Source organism: Aspergillus lentulus (assembly GCF_001445615.1).
Source record: "Aspergillus lentulus DNA, contig: Alt12, strain: IFM 54703, whole genome shotgun sequence".
Taxonomy (NCBI): Eukaryota; Fungi; Ascomycota; class Eurotiomycetes; order Eurotiales; family Aspergillaceae; genus Aspergillus; species Aspergillus lentulus.
In genome coordinates, this window is record NW_028322115.1 from 1,011,893 (window position 1) to 1,025,233 (window position 13,341).

A 13,341-nucleotide genomic window follows, 5' to 3' on the forward strand; every position below is an offset into this window, starting at 1 on the left:
GCGCACCTTGTGTCTGCCTGAGTTCTCAGGCAACAACGGTAGATTGTTTATAGAATGCCTGATTGGGACTGGCGGAAAAGTTGACCGTGACGTAACATGCTTAGTACTCGGGGCTTCATATTCAGTATCTAGAGAGATATCTAATATCTAGCAAGTTGATTCTGTCTACATCTAGATATACATGCACCTATCTATAATCTACATCAGTAAATCTCTGGAGATATTTATGCTGTCCATGACTCCTCAAACCCTGGACTTGCTGCTGAAGGGTCATGAGTGCGACGTCTCTCTCCAGCGACGCCCTGATGTTTCTCCGCCTGTTCAGCTGCGTTCCTGGTCGCACGACCTCCTCGAGAGGCGATTTCGTGCTGCCCATGGACAAGTCACTATATGCATAACATGATGCATGGCCTCCCTAGTCTCACCTGTTTCTCAGGGTCCATATCATGGAAGCCTCCAACACCCCTGGCTCTACCTCCCTTGCGACCACCCTTACGACCGATCTCGGAGAGCTCTTCCTTGGGACGGTTGGCAAAATTGCCTGGGTTTGGGTGAGGGTCGGCTCTAGTTGTGACCGTTGCGGCTGTAGTCCGCCAGAGAGATGGAGATCGAGCGAGACGGTTCGAGAGATGTGGACGAAACAGGGAGCGTTGCATAATTTTCGGTTAGAAGATTAGAGGATTCCCTAATTCGTAAAATATGTAGATCGTAAAGATTCGATTGGCGGAAGGAATCAAAAAGCTGACACCAGTCGAGTGGGCACTGTAGTCTACCTTGCAAGGCAGATCGTTTATGTAGCCCTGCCAGGATGCTTGCAGTTGCCTCCTGCATGGCAAGAACCCTCGATATACTGTGTCAGGAGGCGATCGACAAATCACCTCCCTGTTTATTGGAATGTCGAGAGTCTGCGCATGGCAAAGTAAACTATCGACAATCATGATTTGCTCACTCGAACGTGCATTGATTGGTCGGAAGACGAAATCCGTCTGACAGCCATATATGTCATGGCTAAAACATCGTCATGGCCATGTGGGGGTGGACAGGCAAACTGTAGATACAGATGACCGACTCAGTTTACTAGCAGATTGACTAGTAATAAGATATTCAGAGAGGTAGCAGTGACTGCATACAAATGAGAATCCCTCTTGTGTATGCAGGAGGCGAGATGATGCTGGTCGCAGACTTAGTAACTGTGTGATCGTCGAAATAGAGTCAAGTAACTATCAAGATTCTACCAACGATGAGTCAGCAGGCCCCTACAGGTAAAATGAATGCGTTTAATATTAATTAATCTCTGCTTGCTGAAGCACTAGAGTAATGATCTCACAGTTTACATCAAATAAGTCGTGGACTGGTCGTGCATCAACTTCCAAGATAGAGATCTGGCTCAGATAGGCGCATCTGACCTTATGCAAACGTCATACTATCCAACAGTCCAGCCTCAGCCTTGGTCGATGAAAACCTGCCCTGAATTTCACCCGTGGTCCCCAGGATCTTGATCTTATCTATTGCATAATCTCAAGATGGCTAGTAGTAGTGCTAGATATAAAGGACTGGTATTTATTCAGAAGCCTCGAACGACTGGTGACTCCAGAAACTTCATACTCGAACGATAGACACGCACAGAATGGCTTCAATACGCTTACTCAATTCGCTACCAGCGTCCATCACCCGATCTGGACGAATTTCCAAAGTCACCGCTCCAATTACGGCATATCGAACGTTCTCCTCGCCCACTCTGCGCTTAGATCCGGGAGCTTTCAAGAATGACAAGCCTGCTGCGGCTTCGACAGAAAACGCCTATCCTAATTTCAGTCTACGCGGCAAGGCCTATGTTGTCACCGGGGGCGGACGAGGACTGGGGCTTACCATAGCTGAAGCCATGGTTCAAGCGGGCGCACAAGGTGACTCTCCTCTGGTTGCACATGCTGATGATTCCTCAAAGCTAACCCAATTGATCATACAGTGCATTGCTTCGATCGATTAGACACTCCTCACCCCGATTTCGCACTATCGCAAGAAGCGTCCAAGAACCTGGAGGGCTCAATACATTACCATCATGTCGACGTGCGAGACAGAGAACACCTGAACAAGACGATCAGTAAGATCGCCAAAGAACACGGGCAGATCGATGGACTGGTAGCAGCCGCGGGCATTCAGCGTGTCAAAGAGGCGCTAGACCACACTCCTCAAGATGTCGCAGACTTGATGGACGTCAACTTCACAGGCGTCTTCATGTCCGCCAACGCTGTCGCGCAGCAGATGATGCAGACCAAGCGGCCCGGATCCATTGTGCTCGTGGCCAGTATGTCAGGAATGATCGCCAACAAGGGCCTGACCTGTCCTGCATACAACGCCTCCAAGGCAGCAGTCATTCAGCTCACGCGGAATCTGGCGATGGAATGGGGTAAGCATGGAATCCGAGTGAATGCGCTCTGTCCCGGGCATATCATCACCCCCATGGTTCAAAAGAACTTCGAGGAGGTTCCCGGCTTGAAAGAAACATGGGAGAAGGAGAATATGCTAGGTCGACTGGCGGCTCCTGAAGAGTTCACAGGAGCCACTATCTTCATGCTCTCACCAGCAAGCAGTTTCATGACGGGAAGCTGCCTTGTCGTTGACGGTGGACATACAGCTTGGTGACGGATCGTGTAATTACATTTGATGTGGTAGATACTGTATGATATGATATCCTACGAGCAATAATATAGCATCTTGTCTGTTATATACTCATAGTCAAAAAGGAAGAGCTGAGTCAGCAGTATCTCCGGCTTTGTGTTTTGGAGACGAAAGTTGGAGTCTTCAAGGTATCAACAGACTGGCCATCTTTCATTCGATCTATCTTTTTCCGGCGATCTTTCCGCTGCAGAGGCAGCCATTTTCGATGTGATCCACACATGTTTCAATAGCACATTATCGCCAGGGAATGGTGTTTACATTTGGACGGATACCCCAGTCGATATTGTCAGCGGGGCAACAGACGATCCGTTCCATCTCCTAATCTCGCATCCCCGCAGCGATCCTTACACGACATGAGTCAGGACGGCTCGCATCGACGTATCTCTCTATGCGACATCTAATCAATATAAATCATGCCTCCAGTGCCCGGACGACCCGAGCACCATCGTGTCATTTGTTACCATCAGACCCTGTGTCCGAACCGAGGCGACTATGTCTCTGTGCTGCCGCTAGTGAAGAACAACACCGGCATTACCCACGTCATCATCGCAGCTTTTCATCTGAACGAGGACCCGGGCCATATCACGCTCAACGATGATCCACCTGACCATGAGATGTATAACCCGCTGTGGTCGGAGGTGCCCATGCTGAAACGCAGCGGTGTCAAGGTGATGGGAATGCTCGGCGGGGCAGCGCAGGGGTCCTATAGGTGTCTGGATGGCGATCAGGAGAAGTTTGAGCGGTACTACCAACCTCTTCTAGCGATGGTTCGGCGGCATCAGCTAGACGGGCTGGATCTGGATGTAGAAGAGGAAATGTCTCTGTCCGGCATCATTCGGCTGATCGACCGATTGAAGCTGGACTTGGGCGATGGCTTTATCATCACCCTAGCGCCTGTCGCGGCGGCTCTCTTGGGAATTGGTAACCTTTCTGGGTTCGATTACCGGCAGCTCGAGCAGCAACGAGGGTCCAAGATCAGCTGGTACAATGCGCAGTTCTACAACGGCTGGGGTCTGGCCGAGGACCCTCGGATGTATGCGGCCATTGTCGCGCAAGGATGGTCACCACAACGCGTTGTCTACGGGCTGCTGACGAACCCAGGAAACGGGTCGCAAGGCTACGTCCCGCGAGAAAAGATCGGGCCCATTCTCGCAGTGTTGGTTGAACAATTTCCGAACTTTGGAGGTGTCATGGGCTGGGAATACTTCAATTCCATGCCTGGAGAGCAACAGAACCCATGGCAATGGGCAGCAGAGATGTCGCTTAGTATGCACATGAAAGATGTGCTAGCTGCTGCTCGGCAGATGCTTACCGCGGGACCTATGGCCAACAGTTTGATGAACGTGCTTCGAGATATGATGCATCAACAATAGAATAATATTGAAACATAGATCATTGGATATGTGTAAAAATCAATAGTCAATCTATAGCACCTCCAGACTCATCCGGGGGGAGGTTGACTTGGGGATGGCGATAGAGAGTGGCATATAGAGTCAATTGCAGCGAATGTCGTCATACCACCAACAACCCATTCGCCGCTGTCCGCTCACTGTCCGATGCACGCGCTCCTTCGTAACTGTTTCACCCCGGGTTTACACTTTATCCTCTTTCTAACAGACTGCCTGATCTGACTTGAGATGATTCTTCCCTCTCGGTAGCTCATCCACGACTTGACTTGCGAACATGGTGTCTTTCCCGCGGATTGCCGCCGCAACGAGTTCCGCGATCCTGAGGTTGGCGACCTTTCTATTTCTACGATGGGTAGGTCTTCCTTCGTCCCTGAATTTCTCGAGATAGTTCACTAAGTTGCTACTAGGTCCCTGGTCATCATTTTCCGCCCGTTATTTTTACATCATTGGCAGTGTACCTCGCATCACTGCGGTCCTTAATCTATCAGGATATCGAGAGTGCTGCTCCGCGCAATAATGGACAAAATGCCCGAGACTCCAGTAATTGATGACCCTCTTCTTCGTATTTTTGTCCGTGGTGCTGATATTGGGCTCCAGCAAGGATGGAGCGCTCATCTAAAGCTCAGCCGCTCAAGACGCTGTTGACTGGTTTGCCATGTCGTCGATCGCCCATAGCGACGCGCCTGACAGCCTTGATGAACATTGTGCTTACGCTTTTGACTCTGGACTTCATGTTACGAGGTGTGGTCTTCCACTCGGGCAAGAGTCTCACCTTTTCACGCATCGGTTATGTCTCTCCCACCACGGCCAATCTGCTGGTACGAGAGCCCGATTCCGCGCAACTTCCCCTGGTAATCTACTATCAGGAGATATTGGAAGATGACCCATCGAAATGGGTCGAAGAGGGCATCATCTATTCACTGGATGACTCGACCGATTACACGACGTCCGTGACCATCCAGGGCCTGAAGCCGGCCTCCAGCTACCGCTACTCTCTGTCCAACAAGCAAGCAGGCACCTTCGTAACAGCTCCGCTGCCAGGCACGGAATCGGCCAACAGACTGGCATTCGTAACATCGAGCTGTATGAAACAGAACTTTCCGTACAACCCGCTGTCGCACTCGCTCCGTATTCCCGGCATTGAGACGATGACCGAAACACTGGGCAAACTGCCTGACCTGCTCCGTCCCGCGTTCATGATGTTCCTCGGCGACTTCATCTACGTCGATGTGCCGCAGCGGTTCGGGTCGTCCGTGTCTCATTACCGTAGCGAGTATCGCAGGGTGTATTCGTCGCCATCATGGTCCAAAAACGACGCCATTGGCCTCCCCTGGATACATACGCTCGATGACCACGAGATTGCCAATGACTGGTCCAAAGGAAACACCACTGCGCCCTATCCCGCCGCCGCTGACCCCTATATCCATTACCATGTCAGCGTGAATCCTCCCATCCCACCGATGGCGTTCGCCAAGCCCGAGAACACGACATACTTTTCGTTTATCCACGGCCCAGCCTCCTTCTTCATGCTCGACACGCGCGCCTATCGCTCCGAGCCGGCGCAAGTCAACTCGACCATCCTGGGATCCGCCCAGCTTCAATCCCTCCTCGCGTACCTCGCCCGCCCCGAACCCGCCGAAGTCCGCTGGAAGATCGTCGCCTCCAGTGTCCCCTTCACCAAGAACTGGCACGTCGGCACCACCGACACCTGGGGCGGGTTCCTGCACGAGCGCCGCACCGTCTTCGAAGCCATGTGGCGCGCTGAGCGCGAGCTCGGCGTCCGCGTCGTCCTTCTCAGCGGCGACCGCCACGAGTTCGGGGCCACCCGCTTCCCTGACCCGACGCTGGATTACACCGGCGAGGATCTCCTGGCACACACGGCGGGAGAAGGCGTCCACGAGTTCAGCGTCGGCCCGCTGAACATGTTCTATCTTCCCATCCGCTCATACCGACAGACCGACACCGAGGATGTGGCGGTCAAGTACGTCCCCGACGGCAACGTCAAGTACGGCCATATTGACATCAGCATCCAAGACGAGGAGATCGACACCGCGTCCGGTACGACGGTCACGGTCCCGAGTTCCGTCCTGACGTATACCCTCTACGTGGAGGACCAGGTTGTATGGAAATACAAACTCAGCGTTCCCTTGCCCGAGTACGATTCCCTGATGCAAGCGTCGTCCGCCAAGCATCCGCGACTGCCTCCTGGCAAGGTCCTGGTGGACAATCGGAAAGCGGAAGGATGGCAGGCTGCCATACAGACCTTGGTGGGTCGGTTTGAGGAGGCGGCCCGCCAGTTTGCACACCGGGCCTTGGACGAATTCTATGAGTTGCTGGATAAGACTGAGAGAGCGGAGAGATTAAATTAATATCGTTCCTGTGTTGTGGACAAGTGGGCTTGCTATAGGACTTATTTACTTTTGGATATTGGGGGACGGTAATGGTTGCTTTGTACTGGAGTTTGGAAATTCTAATCGTCTCATCTCACGCGCATTCACGTCTTCCGCTGAGCTATACAGCGTCAACCGTTGAAAAAGTATAGTTATATGTTAAAGTCGTCCCGAATGATCGAAATAAAAGGCACGCCCAACGCCGTACAAATGCTAGACTGATCCGAGCTACAGATCAACCGCCCAAGGCACCGGATAAGTGTGAAGGTAATCACCCAGTGAACATAGAAAAGAAGGATGCATGAACGTAGACAGCCGTGACTCTCGGAACGAAGAAGAAAAACTGGCAAAACATCACCGTCCTCGTCCTCGTCCTCCACCCATCAATCCACTCATTTGGCTCATCATGCTCTGCAAGTCCATTCCTCCGAGCCCCGGCATACCACCGCCGCCTTGACCCTGCAGCATCTGCATCATCTTTGCCATATCGCCCATTCCGGGGAGACCGCCCGCACCAGCACCACCCATGGCCGCCATCCGCTTCTGCATGGCCGCCAGCTGCTGCTCCTTGTTGCCGCCCTTGAGCATATTTTGCGCACGCTGCATTTGCTTCTTCTGCCCGCCGACCCGCTTGGCCATGCCGGCCATCATGCGGTGCTGAGAGAGGAGATCCTCAACCTCGCGAACGGTCGTGCCACTACCACAAGCGATGCGGACCATGCGGCTCGGTTGTTCTACAAATATCTTGCCATCGCTGTCCAGCTCGGCGGCAGTCATGCTGTCGAAGATGTAAACCATGCGGCGAAGTTTGAGCGACCCGTCTTCGTCATCCAAGCCAGCGGTCAGGTTGGACAGTCCGGGAATCATGCCGGAGAGTTTCGAAAGGGGACCCATCTTCATGATCGAGGTGATATTCTCACGGAAATCCCGCAGCGTGTAGATACCCTCCGCGATATGCTTGTACGTTTCCTTGGCAGCGGCCGAGTCCTTGGTCACCGCCTGCACATGCTCCACGAGACCGGCCATATCGCCCATCCCAAGCAACTTCTGAACGAAAGCCTTGGGTTCGAAGCGTTCCAGATCCATCAAGTGCTCTCCCGTCCCCAGGAAGATAATCGGCGTGTGGGTCGCAGCAACGGCGGAAATGGCACCACCACCGGCGGCATGGCCGTCCGTCTTCGTGATAATAATGGCACCAAAGTCAGCAGTAGCCTTGAAGGCCGCTGACTGAGCCTCGGCCGCCTGACCGATGGTACTATCGAGGACAAGGATCGTCTGGTCTGGAGTAACGGCGTTCTGGATCTGTGTCATTTCGGTGAAAAGCTCCTCTTCCTGCTTGTGTCGACCACTGGTATCCACGATGATAACCTCGAAGCGTTCCTTCTTGAACTTGGCGACACCTTCGGCTGCCACCACCGCGGGGTCCGTCTGCGTCAAACTACCATAATACGGGATCTTGGCCTTGGTGGCATTCTGTTTCAACTGGTCAAAGGCACCCGCACGGAAAGTATCCGCACAAACAAGTGCTGTTTTGAACCCGCGCATCTGATAATGTCGGGCCAGCTTAGTACACGTTGTCGTCTTTCCCGCACCCTGCAACCCCACAAACATGATCACATTGGATCGACCTTTCTTCGGGCGGAATGGCTCTGCATGCGGATCGACCAACGCTACCAATTCATCAAAAACAGCCTTTTGAATCAGGCGCTTCTTGTTGACGGCAGGTGGCAACGAGGAGAAGTTCACGCTGGATTTGATGGATTTCCGAAGGGTCTGAACGAGGCGAACGTTGACGTCTGCGGATAGCAATGCGGCACAGATCTCTTTTAACATATCATCAAAGGCCTAGCAGCTGTCAGTATCGGCTCAAAGGCTTCCTAAGACAGAAGGGAAGACAGAGCAACTCACCTTCTCATCCAAGTTGCTAGAGCGTGTCAGATCATTGACGGCGGCGTTGATTCGCCGCCCGAGATCCTGAAGGACCATGGCGGATATCGACTATGTTGAAAAGGCTGATAGAAGAAAATAAGTGTTCCAAATTGAATCCACAAAATTCCGTAGAGAAACGGAGTGTCAGTGCGAGAGGATGGTATTGCTCTGCAGCCCACGAGATGCACAAGCAAAAGGACACCAGAAGCGATGCGGAGAGTCTGGAGTGCCCCGCTGGCCAATCGGAGCTCGGGGTTTTCTCTCCCGCCCGTCAAAAGAGAAAATGCAAAAAAAAGTTACTGTTCAATAACCGCCGCAGAGACAAGCTACAGCCAACATCAGGTTTGAATCACCAACGCATTTGAAAAAAGATACGATGGCTCCTCCAATGGCGAAGAAGCGCAAGGTCCTGGACAGTCTGAAGAATAAGGCCGGTCGGCCCAAGAAGAAGTTCAGAAAGCAGCTCGAATACCACAGCAGTTCCGACGAAACGGAAGATGAACAGCCCGCCGATTTCCAAGCAGTTAATCTGGCTGATTCCGATGCCGAGGAAGAAGAGAAGCCAGTAGAACAGAAGCCACAGAAGCCAGCATCAAGTGAGACAAGGTCGCTAGGCGCTCAAAAGAAGAGGAAAGCAGAAGACAGCGACGACAGCTCTGCTGCTAGCGATAACGAGAGCGACGCGGACGACAACCATGCATCGGACTCGCCAGGTTCCTCTGATATGGAGGATGACGAGTATGGAGACTCGGATACCTCAATGCCCACATCGACAAATGGACGCAGCAGGCCCGTCGCTAAACGAAATGACCCTACCGCATTCTCAACATCTATTTCCAAGATTCTCTCGACCAAACTGCCTACATCAGCTCGGGCGGACCCGGTCCTGTCACGCAGTAAATCAGCAGCGCAAACTACTAGCGAACTTGCGGACGAGAAACTGGACAAGCAGGCGCGGGCGAAGCTCCGTGCAGAAAAGAAGGAGGAGCTAGACCGTGGCCGCGTGCGCGATGTCATGGGCGTTGAGCGCGGCCTTACTGGTGTGGTTGCAGAGGAGGAAAAGCGTCTTCGGAAGATTGCGCAGCGTGGTGTGGTGAAACTGTTCAATGCTGTTCGCGCAGCCCAAGTCCGTGGAGAAGAGGCTGCTAGGGAAGAGCGGAAGAAGGGTACCATTGGCATGGGCGAACGAGAGAAGACCGTCAACGAAGTCAGCAAACAAGGCTTCCTTGAGTTAATCAGCGGAAAGAAGGGGAAACCGCTGAACATCGAGGAGGCTTAAAGGAGGCACTCTTATCAGGATGAACCGGTTTCTGTATGAACAGGGCAACAAGGCATTTACAAGGCGTTAGGGGTATGGATGATGTTTATTGCATTGTGAATAAAAGTTATACACCTGTTATACATTTATTGACTTCCCACGAGTCAATGGGCTGGACAGTCCTTGTAGATACCCAGTGATATGATCATTGTCGTCCAAATGCATCCAGTAATCTGCTCATATAACCTCATTCATGAAGGGGGGAAATCCCTGCTAATATACAGATCGCCTTTGTTCTGGTCCACTCCACCAAGCTATTTCTTCTGCGCAAAATCGCTGGCCTGCAGATTCCGTGTCATGGAAGGTAGTCGGACAACAAGTCCGTCAAGATCCTTGTTCATCACCACCTGACATCCCAGACGTGAGGTCTCCGTCAATCCAAACGCCAAGTCCAGCATATCGTTTTCATCATCGGACGGCTCCTCCATCTTGTCGAACACCTCCGGATCCTCAACAATGACATGGCAGGTCGAGCAAGCGCAAGACCCTCCGCATGCACCTACACGGGAAGATTAAGATGAGCAAAAAGCAGGCGGACAGTCGCATACACAGCCCAGGAGTAAACACGAACCTTCCATTTCCAAATCGTTGGCCTGCGCAATGTCCAGCAGGTTGTCTCCCTCAGCTACCTCGAAGTCGTGCTTCTGTCCGTCCTTATCGATGAATGACACATGAAGCCTGGATGACATAAATTAGCGATGAACGAGACATCGAATGGCTACCCTCTGCCTCCTGAAATTGGCTCACTCTTCACCAGGCTTGGGAGGTGTAATATGGCCGTGCTGCACTCCCGCAGTTACCGAGAAGCTTCGCCGCGGGGAGTTGAATGTCCTCTGACCACCCCCAATCTGCGCAATTCTCCTGCCATACGACTGAACTCGCATCGTTTGTGTAGAACTGCTGATGAATCTCCTGGAGTATGGCAGCCACATGCGCTCACCCTTCGCAGTCTTTGGTGCTGCATAACGCAGTTGCTGACAAGCCTCCCTCCAGAACATGAGAACGGATGGTCGCAGGCAAAAAAAACAATATACAAGCTACTAAATGATCAAAGGAATATATCCCTTCACAGGGAGTAAGACAGCTCTGGAGTTGACCAGGAATGACGAAGATATCTATATGGTCGATGGATGTAAGAAAAGAAAATCCCGAAAGGCGGGAAATTCGGACATAAAGCGCAGCTTGAGAAATCCATCGGCGTCACTTTTCGTAGCTCCATCTAAAATCATCTCCCGGCTCTGGGCAAAAGGATTTACCCACCACTTATCTCACATACTTAACATTTTGAGCTATATCTACTGATTGATATAAAGCCGCCATAATGAATTCTACCCGTGAAGGGCCCAATCCTCTACGCCCGTACTATGTCCCTCCGTCGTTTGGCCTTGAAGCTTCCAACGCCTCATCGTCTTCACATACCGCCGCTCCGTCTTCCGCACAGGTCTTCGGAAGCTCCGCTCGCGACCTGCTACCGGATCTGGACTATTCAGAGTACCTGGAGAGCTCTCCCTCGCTATCAGAATGGATTCGAGAGGCAATGGATGCGGCTATTTGGCGCTACACCAGCGTGCTGACTGCCCAGCCATTTGACGTCGCCAAAACCATCCTACAAGCGTATGTGGTGCCCGACTCGCAAGATGGGCAACGGCCTGCGGATGAACGCAGGAAGTCAGGTCGGATGGACTCATTCGATGCAAGTGATGAAGTATGAGCTGCCAGTATCTGGAATATTCTCAAAGCGCGTCTAGAAATCGGTTGCTAACAAGCATCTTTGATGGTGACAGGACTCCCAAACTTCAGATGACGAGAGCAGTTACTTTACCTCTGCAGCTCCCATGGCCACATCGCCAACAGCTGCACGGCGCCGAAAGTCTCGACGCCATATCACAGACCGCAGCGGCTATATACCAACTCCGCCGTCCTCACCCAAGTATAGCCTTACAATCAAGAACCCCTCCTCGTTGATGGAGGTCCTATCACAACTGTGGACGACCAGTGGCCCAACTTCGCCATGGAAAGCGACCAACGCGACTTTTATCTACTCTCTCCTCCTGCCGACGTTGAACACCTTTATACGCAGTCTCTTGTCTGCCATTGTGGGATTTCCAGAAGAGGATATTGCGTCATCCATGACAGCCGATATTCTGACGTCGACATCACCTTTTGCGACATTGGTGCTATCCTTTATTTCTTCGTCACTGTCCGCCATGCTGTTGTCCCCGATTGACACCGCTCGCACCTTCCTCATCCTCACCCCAGCGACTCATGGGCCGCGTTCACTCCTCCGAGCGATTCGACAGCTCCCCACCCCCAACTGCATGATCCCTTCCCACCTGATCCCTATCACCATTCTGCACTCGAGTCTACCCAATTTTATCACAACTACTACACCGCTGTTCTTCAAGACCTACCTATCGATCGACCCAGTTCTGAATCCCTCCATGTGGAACCTTCTTGCTTTCCTGGGATCCGGCCTAGAGCTTGCTGTTCGATTTCCATTGGAGACTGTCTTGCGTCGTGCACAGATTGCCACGTACACATCGCCCAGTATCCGGCAGAAGTATGCCGCCACCTCTCGTTCGAACACGCCCGCTGCTGCTGAGGAGACATCTGCGGTCGAGACCATCGTTCCCGTTCCTCAGACCTACCGCGGCATTGTAGGAACGATGTGGGGCGTAGTCTATGAAGAGGGCGTCAGCGCACCGTCTTCCGATGCTGAGCGTGTTCTCGGGAAGCCCATCTCTTCCAGGAAACGCCAGGGACAGGGCATCGGCGGCCTCTATCGGGGCTGGAGAATCGGTATGTGGGGTATCGCCGGTATTTGGGGCGCCGGCCTATTAGGCTCCATCGGAGGCGGAGGGGAAGAGGAAGTGATGGTTAGCGGTGGCCGTTTCTGATCACCCTTAGGTCTTGAAGCTTGGGGGTGTAATACGCCCTGCTCATTTCCTTGACTAACTCCCGCTTCTTTTACCCTTCACCCTACCTATCCAAACCATTCTCTACTCCACTTTTGGAGGACTTTCTCCCCACATACTCCTCTCTTTTGCGATCTTTCTCGCCATGTACTAGTTATTCTGCGTTCGGAGCCAGGGCCGGAGTGGATGGCGTTGCGCCCGTTAGCGATTCCGGTTGATTTATGTACGTATGTATGTGTATGTAGATAATACCCATTTCCCAAGGAGGCGACGTGTTTAAGCTCCATCTCCAGGCTCGTATATACCATGCCTGTACCGATACATCATTCGATGGAGGTTATCTGGTGTCAAGCAACATGAATGGTCCGAGCACTTTTTAAAACGTTGACTCGTTCATCATGAACAACCAGGCTACGACCGACTGCATACATTCAGAACATGGAGCGGAAATGGAATCACTCTTTCTTCTATTCATTTCGGTCAAGGTATACACAATCCTGTCTAAGCATTGTTTTTATAGATTGACTTTGTAGTCCAAGGTGTTCCAAAAATTGCAACTTCAATAGTAAAGCAGCCCAGAACGCCATTTCGTTTCGCCGTCTAAATCATCAGTCACATACATGTGCATCCAATCGTTTTTGAGACCCCATCGCGCTACTTCGACCAGACCGTATTCTTTCTGGTTGCCTCCTTTTTGGTAA

General features: G+C 52.1%; 8 protein-coding genes across 8 annotated transcripts; 5 read left to right on the forward strand and 3 right to left on the reverse strand.

Annotated features, from left to right (window-relative positions):
- Positions 1-224: 224 nt before the first annotated feature.
- Positions 225-656, reverse strand: ALT_6291 (KGG domain-containing protein; the record flags this gene model as incomplete). Its single annotated transcript, XM_033560359.2, has 2 exons — positions 225-368; positions 426-656. 2 exons carry the CDS (start codon positions 654-656, stop codon positions 225-227), a joined length of 375 nt encoding a protein of 124 aa, XP_033416250.2.
- Positions 657-1,627: 971 nt separating this feature from the next.
- Positions 1,628-2,643, forward strand: ALT_6292 (oxidoreductase, short chain dehydrogenase/reductase family; the record flags this gene model as incomplete). The annotated part of the gene is made up of 2 exons (XM_033560358.2): positions 1,628-1,904; positions 1,967-2,643. 2 exons carry the CDS (start codon positions 1,628-1,630, stop codon positions 2,641-2,643), a joined length of 954 nt encoding a protein of 317 aa, XP_033416249.2.
- Positions 2,644-3,092: 449 nt separating this feature from the next.
- On the forward strand, positions 3,093-4,052 carry ALT_6293 (putative class III chitinase; the record flags this gene model as incomplete). The annotated part of the gene is made up of 1 exon (XM_033560357.2): positions 3,093-4,052. The coding sequence occupies one exon, from the start codon at positions 3,093-3,095 to the stop codon at positions 4,050-4,052; it is 960 nt and encodes a 319-aa protein (XP_033416248.2).
- A 638-nt stretch (positions 4,053-4,690) lies between these two features.
- On the forward strand, positions 4,691-6,457 carry ALT_6294 (alkaline phosphatase family protein; the record flags this gene model as incomplete). The annotated part of the gene is made up of 1 exon (XM_033560356.2): positions 4,691-6,457. One exon carries the CDS (start codon positions 4,691-4,693, stop codon positions 6,455-6,457), a length of 1,767 nt encoding a protein of 588 aa, XP_033416247.2.
- Positions 6,458-6,832: 375 nt separating this feature from the next.
- Positions 6,833-8,464, reverse strand: ALT_6295 (RNA-binding signal recognition particle subunit SRP54; the record flags this gene model as incomplete). The annotated part of the gene is made up of 2 exons (XM_033560355.1): positions 6,833-8,323; positions 8,387-8,464. The coding sequence occupies 2 exons, from the start codon at positions 8,462-8,464 to the stop codon at positions 6,833-6,835; spliced, it is 1,569 nt and encodes a 522-aa protein (XP_033416246.1).
- Positions 8,465-8,783: 319 nt separating this feature from the next.
- On the forward strand, positions 8,784-9,686 carry ALT_6296 (rRNA-processing protein RRP15; the record flags this gene model as incomplete). The annotated part of the gene is made up of 1 exon (XM_033560354.1): positions 8,784-9,686. The coding sequence occupies one exon, from the start codon at positions 8,784-8,786 to the stop codon at positions 9,684-9,686; it is 903 nt and encodes a 300-aa protein (XP_033416245.1).
- Positions 9,687-9,979: 293 nt separating this feature from the next.
- On the reverse strand, positions 9,980-10,723 carry ALT_6297 (ferredoxin family 2Fe-2S iron-sulfur cluster binding protein; the record flags this gene model as incomplete). The annotated part of the gene is made up of 3 exons (XM_033560353.1): positions 9,980-10,224; positions 10,297-10,403; positions 10,473-10,723. 3 exons carry the CDS (start codon positions 10,721-10,723, stop codon positions 9,980-9,982), a joined length of 603 nt encoding a protein of 200 aa, XP_033416244.1.
- A 323-nt stretch (positions 10,724-11,046) lies between these two features.
- On the forward strand, positions 11,047-12,622 carry ALT_6298 (mitofusin complex protein UGO1; the record flags this gene model as incomplete). The annotated part of the gene is made up of 2 exons (XM_033560352.1): positions 11,047-11,430; positions 11,510-12,622. 2 exons carry the CDS (start codon positions 11,047-11,049, stop codon positions 12,620-12,622), a joined length of 1,497 nt encoding a protein of 498 aa, XP_033416243.1.
- Between the last annotated feature and the right edge of the window lie 719 nt (positions 12,623-13,341).